The sequence below is a fragment of the Panthera tigris genome, chromosome A1 (genome assembly GCF_018350195.1).
Source record: "Panthera tigris isolate Pti1 chromosome A1, P.tigris_Pti1_mat1.1, whole genome shotgun sequence".
Classification (NCBI taxonomy): Eukaryota; Metazoa; Chordata; class Mammalia; order Carnivora; family Felidae; genus Panthera; species Panthera tigris.
This window is the reverse complement of record NC_056660.1, coordinates 14,260,886-14,284,061: the sequence shown is the minus strand read 5'-3', so window position 1 is coordinate 14,284,061 and position 23,176 is coordinate 14,260,886. Positions and strand designations below refer to the sequence as shown.

The following is a 23,176-nucleotide window of genomic DNA, read 5'->3' as shown; positions in this document are numbered from 1 at the left end:
ATTATTCTAGGATGCCAACGTAAGGTGCTTTTATTTTTTTGTTTTTCTCTGTGGGTCATAGGCAGGGATTAATTTACAGGGATGGGACTCGTCTCTACAATTTTTAACCTATTACACTGAAGTGAGCGAAGACCCATTCATACGTGCAAAACCTTACTTTTTATCATCAGCCACTAAAAGCTGATCTCTATCCTGACATAAATGATAAAGTCCTTCCTGGTTTTCAAACCAAGAATAGCCCAGATGGGCATAGCAAAAAGAAACGTGAAATTAGAGAATTACTTTTGTTTCTGGTCATGAAGTCTATGAAGCTGGTGGCACCCAAAAGCAGAGAATACTGAATGCCACATTCCACCGTTTTAAGTAGCTTTTAAAAAGATGTGATTAACAACTGTTTTAGGGTCACATAGTACATTACTGACAAATATTGTCATTATTCCTGAAGGCCTCCGGCTGCAACAGTGGTCGAGTACGAATAGAAATTGATAACCTATTTGTTTCTGAGTATTGATCTTTCAAGCTCTGATTACCGTGGAGATTACCTTTTCCCATGTGTTTCCTTATTATGTTCAAGGCACAGTGGAAGGCTTTTCTTTTTCCATTTAGGCTAACATAGAGGATTAAGTGGTATATGAAGCTTAAGAAACTTTTATATTTTTTCACCTAATATGCTGATTTGACCATTTTCTACATATACATTACCACAGTAGATGATTTATCATTATACTAGAAAAGCTTTCTGTTTGCAAGATGTACAAATGAATAAATACTAAGTAGAAATTTCAGAAATTAAAATGCTGGCATTTCTTGGGCTTTACGAACTTCCTGTTAGGTCCTGCAATACGAATGGTTGATAGCATTCCTCCTTCTCCTAACTACATCTACCCTAAGATCACTTCCTATCTTCCAACAGTGCTTTAGTACTAGAAAACCAAACTAACTAGGCCTGCGCTGGGTAATACCTGTCCCACTGAATTTTATCATCACTTTTATCCCCTGCAAAGATACCACTAACAACCTTTCTTGCCTTTCAATGATTACAGATTGATCAATTCCCTACTGGGCAATCTAACTCTGTTCCCCTGTTTCTCTTCTCTTCACTCAACCCCTTTATTTTCTGTCTTCTATAATATTTGCTCCACAATCTCGTAAGTCTTTTCTTAAGTCCCTCTCCCCTGTACCTGCCTTCTTTTCCTTCCTTTCATTTCATTTGAAGCAAATCCCATTCATGGGTAATGGGTAGGGTTTGGTACATAACTATACCAAAGAAGAGGTGTATATCTTGAAGTGACACGAAGCATAATAAAGATCAAAGGGAAGGGAAATAAGAGCTACTGAGCACCCTTCTGTCCTCAGCACTGTATTATCTCAGTTAATTCAGTCCTCATGATTATCCTTCAGAGTAGGTATAATGGTTCCCATTTTACATTTGAGAAATTCAGCATTACGTTCTAGGAAATGGAGGAACCGTTATTTGTATTGTGCATTGTTTAACTCTACAAGTTTATTTTCTCACATTGTTTCCAAATGAATCTAGATGTATCTTTTAGAATCTTCAAAAAGACTCTTGTAACTAACCTACATACTTATTATAAATCAGGCGTTTGGTTAAAAATTCCAAATCTTTATGGAGCTTCCTCAAAAAGTTATTAATAGAACTATAATATGACCCAACTATTCTATTTCTGGGTATTTGTCTAAAGAATACAAAGAGACCAATTTGCAAAGATACATGTACTCGTATGTTCATCGTAGTATTATAATTTACAATAATGAAGACATGGAAACTACTTAAGTGTCCATTGACAGATGAGTGCATAAGGAAGTTGAGGTACATTTACACAGTAGACTACTACTCAGCTATAAAAATGAATGAAATCTTGCCCTTTGTAATAATATGGATAGACCTTGAGTGTATTACATGCTAAGCAAAGTAAATCAGATAAGGAAGGACAAAGATTTCACTCATATGGAACCTACAAGCAAAACAAATGAACACACGACATAAAACAAAAACAAATTCTTAGATACAAAGAACAGACTAGTGGTTCCCAGTGGGGAAAGGGTTTGGGTGGTGGGTGAAATGGGTGAAGAGGGTCAACTGTGTGGTGGTGGATGGTAACTAGACTTGGGGTGATCACTATGTAGGGAATACAGATGTCAAATCATAAAGGTGTATACCTGAAACTTACATAACAATATATTCAGTAGCATTATCTTTTGGTTTTAATTACAATACCTGCAAAAGTGTTTCCACTATTTCTTCACTAGAAAGATACACTTTTAAAGATATAGTATGGTGTGAACAGGCTCTTGGGTAGGCTTTCCAAAAAAAACCATAATTTATTTTTAAAAGTCCCAAATTCCAAACAACTAATTTATAAGTGAATTTTTTTTGCACAACCTCTTTAACTTCCTTAAAGATTATGATTAAATATTAGACAAATGAGATTTGAATATGTAGGTGGAATATAGTGAATTTGGAAGGTGAATAGGTTACTGAGGGATGTAAAGGTCAGAGAGTAAGATTTAATTACTTTTGTGTATATGTTATACACTATATGTTCAGGGTAAGATTTAAAGTAAAAACATTCCAAGTTAAGTGTGCCTTTTATGCTGGTTAGTATCTGGGGAAACTCCAAACTCCACCATAATAGTTAATTCATCATTTGCCCAATGGCTGCTATCAAGGAATAAGCTTTACAGAGTCTGGTAATTCAGACAAGTGACTTCACTGTTAGTTTGTCTAAAATAATATTTTAAATTTAAAGTAATGAGATATGTAGTTGATTAGCATCTTAAAGCAGTTATTATCATTGTTGTACTCAATAAACTGATTGAAACAAATAATGAGTTTAATGACTTTGGGTCCAAAAGACTTGAAAGGTAAAGGGCAAATACTTTCACCTGTGTTTTGTCTTTTTGAACAAAGTCTTAGCGACATGAATCTTAATGCATTTTCTACTTCTTAAACTCCATGGGATAGGAGTGAGGAAACCACAATTCCCTGGGCCATTAGGTTAAACGCTTACTAAGCTGTTAGACCAGGATACTTCTATTTATAACAGCGTGACATAAGATGTGTCAGCTAAATGAGTCCCCATAAAAGCAGTCCTATAGATCTGTTCTGTCCAGTACAGTAGGCACTTGCAACATGTGACTCCTGAGTACCTGAACTATGGCTAGTTCAAACTGAACGTGCCCTAAATATAAAAGACATTCTGGATTTCAAAGACTCAGTAGCCCCCAAAAGTAAAATATATCATTAAAAATTTTTATGTTGGTTAAGTGTTGAAATTATAACACGTTGAATATACTGGGTTCACAAATATGTTTGTTAAAATTAATCTCACCTATTTCTTTTTACTCTTACATGTGGCTACTAAAAATTTCAAATTACATAAGTGACTTGCATTCTATTTCCATGGTGCAGCACTATTCTAGGTAACACTAGAAGAGGATGTGTAGAATGAATGTGCATAGAATTTCTGCCAGACTCCTGTACAGATTCCAATTTGTACTCCATTTCACTGGAATAATACATCAATTCAAGGATGAATTATCATTTATGTCTTGAGGAAGTATTTAGCTTTATTAGAGATACAAGATTGTTAACTTAAACCAAGCTGTTGATAGCAAGTATTTTTACAGATTCACACAAGTAAGTCTTCTAAATCTGGCTTCAGTCTAATTTGATCACACAGAAACCACCAAATACCAATTTATATATTTCAAAATAATATCACATATATAATCTCAATTAAATCTCAAACAACCCAGTTGAAATGTTCTTTCTGAAATGATTCCTGATTTTTTTTTTTTATCACCAAAATACCTGAGAAAGGTGTCTTACTCTCCTTATGGCAGTGGCTCACTACAGCAATGACTGTCCCTGACGGGACCCAAGGTGATATGAAAAGACCTCCCAGGATGAATATCTCTGGTTTCACTGCTTTCTAAAAACTTCCTTTTCTAACAGTTTTGGAAGTCCCTTTGAGAATGAACTCTATGAAGCCAAATACACAGGAGGTATATCTCAAGGGTTGCTTAAGCCCCAGTATCCCTTTTCTTGCTCTGTAGAGTGAATTCTAAGCAGCAAATATAACTTTAACTTTACTGACACACTTTTTCTCTAGATTTTTTTTAACCCCTTTGCTGATATTTTTATTATAACATTTGTAATATGCACTGCTAATCAGTAATTTCCCACTGGTGGTGGTAATGACTGAGAATTTGGTTTCATGGTCTCACCATTTGGTGATCGGAGAATTTATTAGCCTTTTTGTTTTCCGGTCTGCCTATTTGTGAGCCCAAATCAAATAAGAACATATTTTATGTCCCTTGTAAAGGACACCAGCTCCTTGAAATCTTGACTGGTAATTTTTTGTGTTTCTGTGTTTTGTTTTGACCTGTGGCTGACATTACAGGATAGAAGCTATAAGTCCTCAATATATTTGTGTGTCTGTAATTCAGAAAAGCCTTTAACTCTTGTGTGAGTGTGAAGTATTTCCCTACATCTGGAGTGTATTAAAAAATTATGACAACCCATAAACCAAGGTACTCTGTTCTGATTGGTTTATAGGGGTAAATGGGCACCTATTTAAATCTCATATTCCTCAAAAATTAACAGAAAATAAAGAAATAGAAATTGTTATTCTTTAAAAGTGCTAGAGTTAAAAAATATTTCTTAAGAACCCGTTAGCTCAGGAAATAAAAAAGAAACAGCTCAGAAACATCTTTATAAAAGAATCTGAGTTCACGTAATTAAGGTAAATCTTTAGAAAATTAGACAATACCTTTGGTCTAAAAAAAGTTTTATGTATTTTTCTTTAGTTTATAATTACAGAGTTTATTTTTAAAATAAGATTTGGGTTTATTTTCTCATAGGTTAGTTAAACTTAACTTTAAAAAAAATTTTTTTTTAACATTTATTTATTTTTGAGACAGGGAGAGACAGAGCATGAATGGGGGAGGGTCAGAGAGAGGGAGACACAGAATCCGAAACAGGCTCCAGGCTCTGAGCTGTCAGCACAGAGCCCGACGCGGGGCTCGAACTCACCGACCGCGAGATCGTGACCTGAGCCGAAGTCGGCCGCCTAACCGACTGAGCCACCCAGGCACCCCTAAACTTAACTTTTTAAAACTACTCATACTGCTTTAAGATTATAAAAAATATAAAATTTGTGCTAAGTTAAACTGAGTCATAATTCTGTCAAATCTTTTTTTGTAATAAGAGTAATTACAGCATATTACCTATCAGTGATTTACAAGCTACTTAAAAGATACTCATACTATATTTGTGGTGAGTTCAATTTGTCCCCATAACAGAGAGAATGTTTGAGAAAGACCTCCAAACTAAAGCTGTCATTTAGGCAGAGAAAAAAAAAAATCTTTGAAAATAGAAGATGTGGTTCCAGGTACACACATTTTCATGTGGGCTACTTTACTGATGTGCTTCTGAGGCAAATCTGTCTCATGAAAAAGAGTGGTCTGAGCTATATTTTGGTAAGGAGAGAAGACATTGTTGACTATATTGATTTACAGATTTGGGTTAGCATTCCATAATACTCCTTGGTTGCTTACAGTAAAAAAAGAAAAGGGGGGGGGGCGCCTGGATGTCTCAGTCAGTTAAGCGTCTGACTGCGGCCCAGGTCATGATCTCACAGTCCATGAGTTCAAGCCTCGCGTCAGGCTCTGTGCTGACAGCTCAGAGCCTGGAGCCATTCTGTGTCTCCCTCTCTCTCTGCCCCTCCCCAGCTCATGCTTGCACTCTATCTTTGTCAAAAATAAATAAACTTAAAAAATTAAAAAAAAAAAAAACAGACCATCTGACTCCAGTAACTGCTCTTAACTAGACGGGATTGAAGAAGGCAAGACGAAAGGCAAGAAGATTTGTTAAGGGCTTCTGCAGTAATCTAGATGAGAAATAATGGGAACTTAAACTAAGGAAATGCCAGGGTTAATAGAGAATGGAGACTGCGGAGATATTTAGCTGAGAACCTATCTGATGTGATATCTGATTGGATGTAGCAGGCTGCCAAAACAGAGAAAATATCTAGATCATGTTAACTCTGTGAGCGATCACATCATTTATTTAGGTTGGAAATACAGGAAGAACCACAACAGGTTTGTGAGGAGATGAGAAATTCACTTTTGGAAATGGTGTTTATGGTATTATGAGATGTTCAGGTAGAAATATCCAGTAGGCACTTGAAAATAAAGGTTGGGAGCCCAAGAGAAATGCTTGCAATGAAGACAGAAGCTGGAAGTCGTTAGCTTATAATTGAATGGCATAGCCTGGATAAAGTATACAGAAAAATCCTGGGGACCAGAAACACTGAGAAAAAAAATACCTGAGCATGAGACTGGGCAGGGCAGTTAGGATGGTAGGAGATAAAGCAGGAGAGGATATTGTCTAAGGAACCATGGAAGGGAAGACTTTCAAGAAGAAGAAGGTGAACAATGATGCCAAATGCTTCATTCAGATAGATCACGGTATGAGATGGGAACCATAACTTGTGACTTCTGCAACAACAATTCAGTGAAGTGATGGGTGTGGAAGCTGAATAGCCAGGTTAAAGACTGAATGAGATGTGATGAGCAGAGATGAGCCTAGCACAATGCAGTTTAGTGGAGGCTGTGTTTACATGTGACTATGCAGGGAGAGAACGTAACTGCAAGGTTGGTGGGGATGGCAAGGAAGCTTGCATGGATGTGCATACGTGTGCATGCGTGTGCATGCATGTTACGTATGTATGTGTATGTGTGCGTGTCTATGTGTGTATGTATTTGAAAGATCAGAGAGACCTTCATGAGTTAGGAGAAATAAAAAAATAACAGAAAGAAGACTTTCAAACATTTAGAAATTGTTCTTGAGGTATACTGTCCAAGAAGCAAGACTGAGAGGGCCAGGAGAGAGAGCCAGCTTGCGACCTTCAGTGGACAAAGGAAACAGTGGATATTAAGGATGCACTCCGGGAGTCTGGTTCCTTTTATAACTGGTTTAGGCTTAAGAAGCTCACAATAATCTATCTTCCTAACCCGATTTTGCAAATGAGAAAACTTATTTTCAAAAAGGATTCAGGTCTTGCTAGAGTTTGAAATCTCTCGTTTCTACTTCACTGGTCTCTAACCTTTGTTTAAAACAAATAACAAGTATAGAAATTTAATGAAGATACTCACAATTCGAACAAGCCAGGATAAGGTAGATGTTGCTGTTGAGTAATGTGTATTATAATGGTAGGGGGGGCTTTGATCATCTTCCCATGTCTCATAACGTTCTGCATAAAACACAGCTCTCTTTGGGTTCAAAGCACCGATTGGCTATACAAAGAGAAAAGAAGACTTTCACTTAATACAGTCATATTAAACATTCTATATGATAACTATTTATCCTGAAAGTATTTACCATCCATTCATTTAACCATAGAGCATAAAGAAATTATTTTGTATTATGTTTCATCAAATTTGATTTTTATATTGATTACTTGCTAAAAATCTCTCAGGAGGATGACTTATATGTGCACAGTTTCTGGATTTACAAAAAGTTTCAGCAAACTGGATTACTAGGAATGATCCAGTTTAAACTATCAAGGCAAAACCAATACTTTTAATGTCATTTGCCTGCCTCCGTAACAATAATCATAATAAAAGTTTAGCTTGATCATAGGAAATCCAATGAGGAGAAAGTGAGGAAGTTGACCATGTGATAACCATATTAGAGAAAACCTTATCTTACTAGAGGGCCACCCAGATTGTGAAAGATAATAATGACCCATAAGGAAACCCTGTTGGAATGCTAGTTCCATTCTGTTACTATACATATGAATCATGTATACTTTTTATTAAGTGAAAGTACAAACCTAAGGCTGATGAAAATAATCCAGACAATTCAGATTCCCTAGAAAGCATTTTGTAAGGTCACTAAGACCTTTCCTATCAGTACCACCACACTCCCAATTATGATGTTAATCCCTATAGTGAAGCTCAGTATCCTGAGCATTATACACACACACGCACACACACACACACACACACACACACACACACACACACACACACACACACATATACACACACACACATATATATATTTTTTCAACAAAGCTTGTGTTAATTGGATCATTGTCTCCAACTTCTTGGCACACATAATCATTAAGAATTTCTAGCATATAGTCTTCATGATTTCAAGGAACAAATTGTTTTAGCTTCAGCTTTTGTCTGATTTTGGTTTATGGGACATGGAGTTCATTCTCATGATAGATAATAGCTGCATTATTTTGTTTTAGGATGCATACTATATATATATATATGTATATATATATATATATATATATATATACATATATATATATATATATAGAGAGAGAGAGAGAGAGAAGAAAAGATGAATACTAAGTATAATATAGAACTCCTTTATTCAAAATTTAATATTACTAGTTAACTATGAAGTTCCCCCCAGGGCTTAATTTTAACAAGATAAGTAGTAGAAAATTAGTGTTTCAATGGGACAAATGGTGTTACACAAGAGAGAAAGATTCATTTATGAATTGCTTGTAAGCTTTTTCTTTGGGTCCCAGGGGACTAATTCAAATAACACAATGATGTCAGCAGTTAAAAGTCTGTTAGAATTTCTATAATAAACTCTTACTTGCAATGGCTCTTATCTTTAACATTAAAATTATTTGTAAACTATGTTCATTTTTCTTTAACCTAATTATAACTTAAAGACTAAAAACCTTATTAAAATTTTTTTAAAACTTTGGTTTAACTTAATTATTCAAAAAATATTAAGAACTTTTGTTTTAATATGTTTCTAAATGTTCGAAGGCTTAAATTTTCTTTGCTAAATTTCACTGTTCATCTCTCAAATCTTTTTACATAGAGACAAAAAGGCTATGTCATTTCATTAAATGTCATATAAAATATTAATAATATTTAAAACAAATGTGTCATTAATGTTTTGGTAAAAGGGTAATGACTACAGTAGAATGAATGTGAGCTGTAATGGAATTGACATCCTTTTTCATTTAAGATGGCCAACATATTTTATACTTTCCTAGATGTACAGACGTCTGTTTTTCTAACTCAGTATTAAAAGTCTATTTTTTCAAAGCATTTGAAATGTTTAATACCTTGTTCTGTCTTGAATATGTTAATGGATCTTTCACACGCATAAAATGTCTGCATGATCTGTAAAGATTGCCATTATTTGAGATTGTTGGTTCTGTAAGACCTCACAAAACCTTCTTGAAAAAGGTAAAAGTCCTTCCTCTAATATTTTCCAGCCTTCTCCTCAACTACTGAAAAAGGGAGAAAATAAATATTTACACTTTTAAGTTTACTCAAGTTTCATCCAATGTCATTTTATTGGAATGTTTTAAAGAATAATATTTTGTAGGAAACAGTTGCACAGTATTAAAGTATGTATATGCCTCCCTTAGTAACTTCTTAAAATACGTTTCCAAGTTTGAATTTTTATCTAACACATTTAGGAATGAATTTTATAAAACAAAATGTATATGATCTAATTTGTTCTTGTTATTTATCTATAATTTTGTTCTAATAATCAATTAGCAATAAATCATGTAAAGGAAAAATGCTTCAAAATGTCTGAGAAATGAAAATTTCATCACAGATGACATATTTTCTTATGGGATCCAAACATATAGTGTGTGTGTGTATCTGTCTATCTATCTATCTATCTATCTATCTGTCTATCTATCATCTACCTGCCTATAATTACCTACTGACCCATGTATAAGTTGATATGGTGGTAAGTATGTTATTGTTTTAAAATTTGAGCAAATAATGCAATGTCAAAACCATTGGATTTAGCAAACGAATAAGGCAGGAATTCTGGTGAAAAAGTAAAACTTTACTCAATACAATGTAAATTTTACATTTACAAGTAAATCTATTTTGTAATCTTTTCCCATTTTTACCATAATAACCATAGCAATTGTTGCCAATTTCCATTTCTCACAAACAGTAGGCTTTTAGAAACAGCCACCTCTATGCCTTTTAGGTGTTTCCATATGAACAGGTTTAACTGCAAGTTTACAACCTGCTATTAGATTTATTATGATTTTGTTCTGGTCAGTTTGTATGCCACAATTTGACCCTGTAACAGATAAAGTGTAGCAGATCGCAGTGCAAAAATGAAAAATAAAAATCCCACTTCTGCAGCACTTTATTCTTATGATCCAGTTTCTCAAACTGCTACAAAGTGTACATAGCTTGCAAAAAGAACTATTTTCCGTATAAAATTGGTGGAAAATTATACATGTAACATTACATAAAACACAATTGAATTTAAAATGTTCTTTTTTTTAAGTTTATTTACTTATTTTGGGAGAGAGAGAGAGAGAGAGAGAGAGAGAGAGAGAGAGAACGCGCGCGCGCGCACGAGCACACAGGGGAGGGGCAGAGACAGAGGGAGAGAGAGAATCCCAAGCACGCTCCCACTGTCAGTGTGGAGCCAGGCGCGGGGGGCTCGAACCCACCAACCATGGAGATCATGACCTGAGTCAAAATCAAGAGTCGGATGCTTAATTGATTAAGCCACCCAGGCACCCCCAAATACAACTGAATTTATCAAAGAAATGGTGTTGAGGATTTTCTCTACTCTATCGCTCTATTTCCCCTGTTTGAATATTAAACAGAGACATTTGTCTCCGTCTTAAATACCACAAAAAGCTTTGTTTTCCTGAAAACAAAAAACAAAAAACAAACCTGTGACTTTATTATATGGAGCAAAGATCCTGACAGATGCTCATGGAGATTTACGTTATTAAAGGCTCTGAGAAATACTATTATAAAAAGGATTGGTTAATTTTGTTCACACCAATGTTTCTTTCTTTCTTTCTTTCTTTCTTTCTTTCTTTCTTTCTTTCTTTCTTTCTTTCTTTCTTCCTACTAAAACTTCATCCTTCTTCTTGTTTTCATAATAACTATTAACAGGCAATAGAAGTGGTGCTCCCTGAAAAGTTCTGGCTAGAATCCTTACGGTATGTATTTCTGAGGGCAAACTTTTGCTTTGATTACATTTTCCTATTTTCTTTTCTTTTAGCTTTGACCTATCAATACTTTTCTATCTTTATAAAACCTTACAAGTTTTATGGGACAGGTATATAAATTAAAGAGGTAAAAATGAATAACAAAGATAATTTAAATAAAAAAACACTAACTGGGTAAATGGTACTTTATGAGGAATTAAAAGAACTTTAGAGAATGTGCAAGTCTGGGCATACAGCTGTATTGATATGAATAAATGCATCAAAAATAAATGTGGTACAATTGTAAATGGGATTGATTCCTTGATTTCTTTTATGATTGCTTGGTTGTTGGTGTATAGAAATAGATTTCCACACACTGATTTTATATCCTGCGACTCTGAATTCATGATGTTCTGGCAATTTTTTGGGTTTTCTACATAAAGTATCATGTCATCTGCAAATAGTTAAATTTGACTTCTTCTTTGCTGATTTGCATGCCTTTATTTCTTTTTGTTGTCTGAGGCTGAGGCTGAGGCTGAGGCTAAGACTTCTAGTACTAAATTAAGTAGTAATGGTGAGATGGGCATCCTTGTCTTGTTCCTGCCCACAGGGGAAAGGTTCTCAGTTTTTCCCCATTGAGGATGATACTAGCTGTGAGTCTTTTGTATATGGCCTTTATGATCTTCAGGTATGTTCCCTCTATCCCTACTTTGTTAAGGGTTTTTATCAAATATCACATGACATCACTCATGTGGAATTTAAGGAACAAAACAGATAAACATACGGGGGCGGGGGAAGAAAGAGGAGAGAGGAAAACAAACCACAAGACACTCTTAACGATAGAGAACAAACTTAGGGTTCATGGAGGGAGGTGGGAGGGAGATGGGCTGGATGGGTGATGGGTATTAAGAAGGTATGAGTAAAGGGGTCCCTTGGTGGCTTAGTCAGTTGAGCATCTGACTTCAGCTCAGGCCATGATCTCATGGTTCATGGTTTGAGCCCTGCACTGGGGCTTGCTGCTGATACCCTCTTTGGATTCTCTGTCACCTCCAACCTCTCTGCCCCTGCCCCTCTCATTCTTTCTCAAAAAAATAAACAACAAAAAAATATTTTGGGGTTCCTGGGTAGCTCAGTTGGTTGAGCGACCCACTTCGGCTCAGGTCATGATCTCGCAGTTTGTGAGTTTGAGCCCCGCGTCGGGCTCTGTGCTGACAGCTCAGAGCCTGGAGCCTGCTTTGGATTCTGTGTCTCTCCCTCTCTCTGCTCCTCCCCTGGTCATGCTCTGTGTGCGTCTCTCTCTCAATAGTAAGTAAACGTTAAAAAAATTAAAAAAAACAAAAGAAGGTATGAGCACTGGGTGTTGTACGTAAGTGACGAATCACTGAATTCTACTTCTGGAAGCAACATCGCACTATATATCAACTAGCTAAAACATAAATAAAAAAATCAAATCAAATAAAAAAAGAAACAAATCACCACAAAATAAAATATAAATGTAAATTAAATTTATTGAATGTAAAAAAATAAAATCAGTGTAGATTGGCTTGAGGCATAGTCAATGCCATTAAAATAGATCACAAGTTTTAGGAATAAAAAAGGGTTTTAAGGAGGAATCAGAGGTCCAATTAAAGTAATATTAATAATAACTGAAGTCTGGTATTTCAAAAAGAACTTGAAAATCCTCGCCATGTTCACAGTATTAGGATTCTACTTGTGTATGTAAAATATTTACGAGCTTGTGATTGCGAGTGCTCTCGGCTTGCAAATGCTAATGGTTTTCACATCCATTTTCTAGATTGATTTTCATAAGTTTCTGAGGTGGGCAAGGCATTCATTATGGACCCAATTTCATGAGGAGGAAACAGGTACCAGAGCCTCTGTTCTTTCCACAGCACTACACTGCCATTTCATTGCTAAATATGAAATTCTGATCTTGATGTCATTTTTTTCTTCTATAACTGCCTACTTAATTCCTCAACCATCACAGATCCTCAGAAATGGAATACACCCTACAGGCCTACCAGTCCAACTCTCTCACATTATAAATGAGAACAATGAAGAAAAGTCAAATCAAGATCACATTGCTAGTCAGAGGCTATCCATTTCAGAGAACCAGCGGAAGCTTTGTGCTACACATAGCTGGAAGCGGGGTGGAGCCCATTGATCCCTTTGGCTCACTAAGTAAGTATCGCTTTTGTTATCTCAATACTCTCAACATATCTGAGCTTCTAACAATCGAACTTACCTTGTTATCTTTCACTATAGTAACCAAGGGCTTGGGAATCCTGAGAAGAAACTTCAAGAATTCTTGTCTTTTCATTTTGTTCAGTCATGAGCTGTCTATCATCATTCTTAAAATTCTCAGTTATGACTGACCGTATAGAAATCATACCTACAGATGCTTCTGTGCTCAAGGAAACTCCCTGCCTCTTTTCTTATCTGACCAAGGAATTTCAATGCATTCTTCCGGAAGCAGCTCAAATTTCATCTGTGAAGGCCTACAGGACACTATCTGGTAATAGGCAGGTTTATGACTTTTTTTTACCCAGTAGACTAGCCCTTCAAGGCAATCGCTTTTATTCATCTCTATGTTCTGAGAACCTAATACACTACTTGGTTCTTTTTAGGTACATAATAAATTCTGAGTGAGGGAAGACTGACTGATCTGATTATCTAACATTTAAATTTCCACATGGAAACTTTAGAGAAAAATTTTAGGCAAAATCAAAAGACAAACAACAAAGTAAAAAATATTTATAGCACATATGATAAAAGGCTAGTTTCCTTAAAAAGTGAGCCCTTACAAATCAATAAGAAACTGGTGAATAATCTAATTGAGTAAATGAGCAAATGAGATGAACAGGCAATTTATAGATGCAAATTTCCAATATATATAGGAAAAACAGCACCAGCTGATCCAGTATACTGGATATATACTCTCTTTCTGTTCACCATGCATTACTCTTTCTTCCTTTATGAACCACTCCTTCCCTACTCTCGGTATACCTGGTTCAGGTGGGCTGACTCCAGTACCAGATGCCCTGGGTGAGCGTGTGATCCAGACCTGTCAATCAGCATCTTCTATCCATATGGCTACTAAGACTGGTACAGAAATGAGCCGATGATTCAACTTACTCCAATGAAATTTTGCTGAAACTATCTGGGAAAGAAGGTTTCTCTTTTTCTAGTGGGGTTACAAAGGCATCACTGCAGTAACATAAGGAAGCCTGTCTCAAAATGAAGCCAAAGAGAAAAAATACCAGAGATGTAGTGTCCCATGACACTGGTGAGCCCTTGGATTCAGTTTTCCTGAACTGACCAATCCCCGACTTCTCAGTTATTTTTTTTAAAGTTTACTTATTTATTTTGAGAGAGCAGAGACAGTGCGAGTTGGGAGAGGGTGCAGAGAGAGAAGGAGAGAGAGAATCTGATGCAGGTCTTGAACTCAAAAACCATGTGATGGCCACCTGAGCTGAAACCAAAAGTTGGATGCCCAACCGGCTATGCCACCCAGGCGCCCTGCTGATTTCTCAGTTATATGGGCCAATAAAAACTTTACATTTGAAGTTATAGCCAGTTTAAGTTGATTTTCTGTTCCTTATAGTTAAAAGTCAGAAGTACACTGGTAAGTTTTAAAATGTCAAATAAACTCTATTTTTATTCATTAGATTGTCAAAAATTAAGTTTCACAATATCAATGTTAGCCAGTGTATAGCAAAACATGATATGTCATAATAATGTTGGTAGGAATATAAATTGGTATAGATTTCTCATGGGGCAAACTGGTAATATTTTTAAAAATATGCACTTGCTTTTGATCCAATCATTCCACTTGGAGGAATTTATAACATGGACAGAATCAGATACAAGGATATTTGTATTTCTCACAGCATTGCTTGAAATGGCAAAAAAACAAAACAAAACAAAACTAGGTGTAGTCTAACTATCCAATAAGGGACTATTTATTTATTATTATTTTATTTACATATGTTACCTTTTTTTTAAATATGAAATTTATTGTCAAATTGGTTTCTATACAACACCCAGTGCTCATCCCAACAGGTGCCCTCCTCAATGCCCATCACCCACTTTCCCCTCCCTCCCACCCCCCCATCAACCCTCAGTTTATTCTCAGTTTTTAAGAATCTCTTATGGTTTGGATCCCTCCCTCTCTAACTTTTTTTTTCCTTCCCCTCCCCATGGTCTTCTGTTAAGTTTCTCAGGATCCACATAAGAGTGAAAACATATAGTATCTGTCTTTCTCTGTATGACTTATTTCACTTAGCATAACCCTCTCCAGTTCCATCCACATTGATACAAAAGGCCATATTTCATTCTTTCTCATTGCCAAGTAGTATTCCATTGTGTACATAAACCACAATTTCTTTATCCATTCACCAGTTGATGGACATTTAGGCTCTTTCCGCAATTTGGCTATTGTTGAGAGTGTTGCTATAAACATTGGGGTACATGTGCCCCTATGCATCAGTACTCCTGTATCCCTTGGGTAAATTCCTAGCAGTGCTACTGCTGGGTCATAGGGTAGATCTATTTTTAACTTTTTGAGGAACCTCCACACTGTTTTTCAGAGTGGCTGCACCAGTTTGCATTCCCACCAACAGTGCAAGAGGATTCCCGTTTCTCCAGCATCTATAGTCTCCTGATTTGTTCATTTTAGCCACTCTGACTGGTGCGAGGTGTTACCTCAGTGTGGTTTTGATTTGGACTATTTAAATAAATGGTGATGGGGTGCCTGGATGGTTCAGTTGGTTAAGTGGCTGACTTCAGCTCAGGTCATGATCTCACCAATTCGTGAGTTTGAGCCCTCGTCCGGTTCTTTGCTACTAGCCTGGAGCCTGCTTAAGATTCTGTCTCCCTTGCTCTCTGCCCCTCCCCCACTCATACTCTGTCTCTCTCAAAAATAATTAAATGTTACATAAATGATGATATACCCATACTGCTGCATATTATGCATCTAACTGAAAAGGTTGATTTGAAAAAACTCTAAGATAAATTCGTTCAGTGAATACTGAGTGCCTACTATGTGTCAGAAATTACTCTAGGCCCTACAATAAGATAAATGAGGTTGCTGTTTTCATGAAGCTTGTATTCGTGTGTGTGTGTACGTGTGTGTGTTTTTAGAGCAGAAACAGATGGATTCTAAATAAACAATCAGGTAAATGAGAAAATACCAGAGATAAGTGCTCTACTGACAATTAAAACAGAGTTAATAGGATAGGAGCACCCGGGTGATAAGCAAGGCATCTCTCAAGGAGAACCTCTAAGCAGAGATGTAAATACCCAGAAGGAGCTGGTCAAATGCAATTCAAGAATGAGAATTCACGACAGAGGAAGAGCTGGTACAAAGGCCTAAGGTGTCCTGACTGACATGTTCAGGGAACAGAAAGACTGTGCCTAAAGTATAGCGGACGAGAGGAAGAGTTTAGGAGATGAGGTGATAAAATAGGTAGAGGCATATCATATGGCTTTGTAGATGAGGGAAATGAAACATATTTTATGGTAAGTGAAGGGGAGAGTCAATGAATGCTTTTAAGCAGGACAAAAACAAGACCTGAAGTAGGCTTTATAAAGATAACTCCAATGGTTGTGTGGAGAATGGATTATAGGTAATAGTAAATTATTATTACGAGTACCAGGGTTGAAAAAGGCCATTTGCATCATAAGCAATTTCAGCATCACAGCATTATCAATAGTTTTCTTTCTTTTTTTTTTAAAGAGCTTATTTATTTATTTTGAGAGAGAGAGAGAGAGAGAGAGAGAGACAGATCAAGAGAGAGAGAGAGAGGGACAGAGAGAGAGAGAGAGAGAGAGAGAGAGAGAGAGAGAGAGAGAATCCCAAGCAGACTCCATGCTCGGCACAGAGCCTGATGTGGGTCTCAAACTCTCAACCATAAGATCATGCCCTAAGCCAATATCAAGTGTCTGATGCTCAACTGACTGGGACACCCAGGCACCCCCAATGGCTTCCTAAAAATCTTATAGTACATATGCAATTTATTTTTGCTTAAGTATTCAGAGAAAAAATTTTTGAAGAATATACATAAAATGACAAGTGAGAATAATGGAGATTTTAGTCTTCCCTAATCCCTTTGCACTGTTTGATTAACAATTTGGTTTACAGGGGCACCTGTGTGGCTCAGTCAGTTAAGTGTCTAACTTCAGCTCAGGTCATGATCTCGTGGTTTGTGAGTTTGAGCCCCACATTGGACTCCATGCTAACAAAGTGGAGTCTGCTTGGGATTCTCTCTCTCTCTCTCTCTCTCTCTCTCTCTCTCTCTCTGCGCCCCTCCCCCCACTCATGCTCGCTCGCTCTCAAAATAAATAAATAAACTATATTAAAAAAAAGAATTTGGTTTATCCCATGTATAGAATGTTAGGGGCTTTTTTTCAATTATATGACCCAGAAAACATTTAAACTTCTATCAATTTTAATCTAACTACAATAACTTTATATTTCAGCTAGCAAACAATAAAGAGCATATATTTCCAAATATAAATTCCTGTTTTTAATTTTCACTGATATTTGAATCACCATATATCAAAACTTCACTAGTTAAAACGAAGTTAATGACAACATGAAGAAAATAAGACAAATCCAGAAGCTGAGATTTCTATAAAAACACTGGAACAGTCTCTTCAATGACACAATATCATGAAAAAAGTGGGGGGTGGTGCTGGTTAGGAGCTATTTTATTCTAAAAGACACTTGAGAGACATAAAAATCAAGTGCAACGTGAGGTCCTTGACTGAACCTTGGCTTGAAAAAAACAAATTTTAAAGGTATATGGGAGATAAGTGGGAAAATCTGATTTAAAGCACAGTGTTAGATAATGCTAGGGAGTTCTAACTGTCAGTCTTGTATGGGGTGATGATGGTGTTCTGGTTATGAAGAAAAATGCTTTTTTCATACTAAAGTATTTATGGGTAAGGTATGATATATCTTTAATTTACTTTAAAATACTTCAGCAGAACAAAAACAAAGCTAAAAATGTAAGTAATTATAATATATAAGTACTAAGTGTATTAGTAATAACTAAGTGTATTAGTTATTTTCGGTACTTTTATTTATGTTTGAAAATTGCTATACCAACAAGTCAAAATAAAATAAAGCTTGCTTGCCACAACGAAGCAAAATCTTTCGAACTCACACTAAGACCTTTCCATTGTGGTTATGCTCTGGGGTGTTCTTATAGCTAAGAAAGTTTTTAATACAAACATTTTCGGGGCACCTGGTTGGCTTCGTGGTGGAGTGAGTGACTCTTGATCTCAGGGTTATGAGTTTGAGCCCCATGTTGAGTGTAGTAATTACTTCAAAATAAAATCTTTAAAAAAGAAAAGGAAGGTTGTACTTCTAATGTGTGAAAATGTTCTCTTAAACAGATAAAGTCTCCCCTTCACAATTTTCTGCACAACATGGCCTCTCATCATCAGGTAAACTTCAGCTGTTCTCCACACAACTCCCACATCCATTCCTAATAAACAGAAGCCGAAGTACTGAAGCATTGGTAAGTATGTGTTAAGACGTATATTTTGCTGGCTATACTTGAGTGCAATTCTCTTTATATTTTTTTCATAGGATGAATAAACATGACTAATTACATTAGGAAGAGAGAGAGACTTTGAGCCAAAGTTGAATTTTGATTAGCAAAATTGATTAGCATATTCACAGGTCTGTCAGTTCCACACAGTCTTTGGAGGTGGAGAATGGCTCCCTCAATGCATTTCTTTGCCTCCTCTGCTCCTATCACATGGCTGTCCATAATGTAGGGCTTTTAGGAAAGGTGGGGGCATCTAAAAGATTTATTACACACTAGAATTTTTTTATTATTAAAAAACTTTTTTAACGTTTTATTTTTGAGAGAGAGAGAGAGAGAGAGAGAGAGAGTGTGTGTGTGTGTGTGTGTGTGCGCGCGCAGGGGAGGGGCAGAGAGAAAGGGAGACATAGAATCCAAAGCAGCCTCCAGACTCCGAGCTGTCAGCACAGAGCCTGACATGGGGCTCAAACTCATACCACGAGATCATGACCTGAGTCGAAGTCAGACAATCAACTGAACCACCCAGGTGCCCTGTTTTTAGTTGTTTTTTTTGTTTGCTTGTTTTTTTCAGTATATTCTATTTACCTATTGTAGGGAAATAATAGGTAACAAATGAAAGGAAATGCAACTTATAAAACCGATGCAATCCATAATAACGTTGTGAGGATAAAATGAGAAAATCTATGTAAAGTGCTTAGCACAATGACTACACAAGAAGTGCATGTCAAGTGTTGGCTGTTATTATCATTACCCCGGGATAATTCCTAAGAAATTATTTTAAATATCTTAGTGAAAAGTAACCAATTTTGACATAAAAAAACAATGGAGGCATAATTAAATATCCTAAATCTTCATGTGTCAGTTCTAAAGGCTTTCTAAGTATTAAGTACTAGGATAATGATGAGCCTACAAATTAGTTTCAGGACCATCTCTACTGAGAATTCTGTTTTAGCTGGAGAGAAACGTTAAAGGAGATGGAGTCTGGCCTAGTTTTGTCTTAATAATGCTGTGCTTCAGATGCGACCCCAAAGGGCATCAGCAGGCTCTTTTCCTCTCTACAGGTAGTATTTTAAGAACATACACTGCAAAAGTGCTCCTATGGTTCCCAGTTCCTTCTCTAACAGCTTAAAGTTTTCTTTTCTTTTCTTTCATTTTTCCTTCCTTCCTTCCTTCCTTCCTTCCTTCCTTCCTTCCTTCCTTCCTTTCTTTTTCTTTCTTTCACTATTTATCTATTTATTTGACAAGTAATTTTACATCCAACATGGGGCTCGACTTCATGACCTCGGATCAAGAGTTGCATGGGGCACCCAGGTGGCTCAGTCAGTTAAGCAACCAACTTTGGCTCAGGTCATGATCTCATGGTTTGTGGGTTTGAGCCCCACATCGGGCTCTGTGCTGACAGCTCAGAGCCTGGAGCCTGTTTTGGATTCTGTCTCCCTCTCTCTGCCCCTCCCCCACTCTGCTCTGTCTCTGTCTCTGTCTCTCTGTCTCAAAAATAAACACTTTTTAAAATAAATGAACACCTTTTAAAAATTAAAAAAAGAGAGAAAAAAATGTTGCAGACTGTACCAACTGAGCCAGCCAGGTGCCCCTGACAGCTTAAAGTTTTCAAAGCAGGACAGGCTCTAGCACTTTCTTCTCTTTCTCTCCCTCTCTCCCTCTCTCTCTCTCTCTCTTTCTCTCCGAAGGGGTAGGACAATTGGCTAAATGGGAAGGAACTAGAAAAGAGACTAGGGGACATTTAGCATAAGCTGGCAGAGGATGGGACCGGTTTGGGACTTCTGTGTACATGCTCAAAGTTCCCTGTCACCCTATTACATATCTCCAACAAACAGTGGAGATAAAAGTGAACAAAAAAACACCTCACTATTTCTGGTTATCACAGTGCCTATGAACCAACTTTTTTCTTTGTCTGAACTTAGTTGGTTCTTTCTTTCAGTTAGAAGGAAAAGAACATAATATGCCAGTGGGTAAACTAAAAATGAATATAGATTCTTAAGGGTATGAACCAGTTCTTATTGTCTTTTTTAAAAAAAAAATGTTTTATTTAGTTTTGAGAGAGAGAGAGAGCACAGGCAGGAGTGGGGGAGGGACAGAGAGAAGGGAACAGAAGACCTGAAATGGGCTCTGCGCTGACATCAGTGAGCCTGATGCTGGGCTCAAACTCACAAATCAAAACCATAAGATCATAACTTGAGCCAAAGTCAGACGCTCAACCATCCTATCGTCTTCTTATCTCCAGTACTTGGCACAACATAGGTGTGCGATAAATGCTTGTATACTGGAAGAGCAAGTACGTGAATAGAAATATAAATTTAAATAAACCCAATTTTGAAATTGGTGCCTTCTTTGCATTTCCCCCCTTTGCAAGTTATACCCTCAGGTTGGATTATTCCATGAGTTTAAAACAGTCTCCAAATACTGCCAATCAATACTCCGTCTCAAAATAGTACCTCTCCTTCAACAATGCAGTATGAGCAAGTCTAACAAAAACAGTTTTCAAGTTGGGGTATGCTAACGTTAAGGTGACATTCAACATGTATTTAGAAAAGTATTTCAAATTTGGCAGTAGGTTTTTGGCGGGTTTTGGTATAGAATTAAATTCACGCATTCACATTTTTATCTTCTGCCAAGTTTTATAGCATCATAGTCAGCTATTAATACACTCAGTAGTTTTGCCCATTCTTCAGGTTTTGTTGTTAAAACCTAAGCATTAGTGAGATTATATATTAAAATAAACAGAACGAATTTCATTTTAGATATTGTTAACTTAAGATGAAAAAGAAAAGATAAAATAACGATAGAAACTTGTGCCACATTGCTGAATGGAGCACCCCCCACACCTAACAAGGTAAACTCTCTTCTATATGGTATATAGACGTTTGGCTGTACTATCATGGATGGACGGCTGAAGAGTATTCACACTTCAGTGCGTTCATTTGCATTATCACATTTCAAAGCCTCGAGGCATTATCACTTCCTTTTTTTAAGTGGCATAATAATTTGGGAAAATGGTTATGCTTATCATCATCTGTCAGTCAAACAATTCCTGTGTTAACAAAATATATTTTTTCCACTCAGTGAATGGGTGTGTGTGTGTGTGTGTGTGTGTGTGTGTGTGTGTGTGTGATGTCTTAACGCTCATGTCAATATTAGCAGGACTTGGCTTTGTGATGAAACTATTTCATTTATCAGAGGGCATGACTGGGAAATAGGAAAATTCCATTTACACTTTAATGAGCAGAGGCTGTGCTTCATGTCAAAGCCATGTAACCACTGTAATTTAAGAGCAAGGTTCGTGTGAGTATATGTGAATAACTGAATCATTAGCATATATCATGTTTTAAGATAGATTTTGCCACAACGTTGCATCTCCATAAGGAAAATCTGTATACATGGAGGGAAAAATTGTCGACACCCACTACTGGTTGAGTACTGAAAAGATAAGTCAATGACACATTGTTTCATTTGCTGTCCATCATGCCAAACAATAAACATAACCTCTACCTTGTACAGGTAATACATAACACTACAACCTGTGAAGGCTAATCAAAACGAGGGGTCTAATAAATTTTACTGATAAAGAACTTTCACTGTTCCTGTGCTCTTTGTTCAATTAACTGGGTTAAAGAAAGAATATGAATATTATAAATGTCAGAAAATATTTCAGTCTAAATAAATGTGCATCTCAAGTTTCAATAAACATTTAACTTCAGTATCTGGATGTTTAAGGTTTTGATAATTTGACAATTTAAAGAGATGAAAAGCAATTACTTTCTGCATGAGAATATCACTTTGCATCTTTTTTTTTTAATGTTTATTTATTTTTGAGATAGAGACAGGGTGCAAGCAGGGGAGAGGAAGAGAGAGAGAGGGAGACACAGAATCCGAAGCAGGCTCCGGGCTCCGAGCTGTCAGCACAGAGCCCGACGCGGGGCTCAAACCCACAAACTGCGAGATCATGACCTGAGCCAAAGTTGGACGCTTAACCGACTGAGCCACCCAGGGTGCCCCATGACTCTGTATCTTATTAAAAGGTATTGCTTTTTATTTTATTAGAACAAAATTAAATCAAACCATCTTTCTCTCTATTTTTTTCGATTGTACCGAAGACAGTGAGCCCTCAGCTGACAGTTATAGAAATGTGTTTTGTAGTTACCAGTCACTGAATGCTACCCGTGTGCTAGATATTACGCTACGTGCTTTTCCTACCTTAGTGCGTTTAATTCTTCCAACGACCCTATTATGTAAATAGTACTGTGTTCACTTTAAAGAAGAGGAAAAAGAAGTCCAGAGGGCTTAGGAATTTGTTGGAGGGGGGCTCTCTATGAAAATAAACCTATGCCTATGAGCGTAAAATGAGGGGCAAGGCATAGGAAGCCCCTGAAACATGAGGGGCCTTGAAGTTTAAGCTTCATTAGCTTTATGGCAAATTTATCTCTGATTCCACCTGATGTTCATCTACTAAAATTGTATGCATGTAATAAAAACCCATTGCCTATTGGCTTTTTTCCCCTCATAACAAGTGAATATTCCTCCAGGGTGAGGACTATACATTAAGGTCCTCTTAGCACCTTGCAAAAGCTCCTTTTATATAGTAGCGTGTGCAAACAAACCTGTAAT

The 23,176-nt window shown here is 36.6% G+C and overlaps 1 protein-coding gene across 8 annotated transcripts in view; it reads right to left on the bottom strand.

The window, feature by feature from the left end:
• Nucleotides 1–23,176, bottom strand: part of NBEA (neurobeachin) — a 678,339-nt gene that overhangs the window by 79,088 nt on the left and 576,075 nt on the right. For all 8 annotated transcript variants that reach the window (XM_042998658.1, XM_042998776.1, XM_042998897.1 and 5 more), the window contains one exon: nucleotides 7,183–7,323. In XM_042998658.1, coding sequence (XP_042854592.1) covers nucleotides 7,183–7,323 — 141 coding nt within the window. The remainder of the gene's footprint in view (nucleotides 1–7,182; nucleotides 7,324–23,176) is intronic.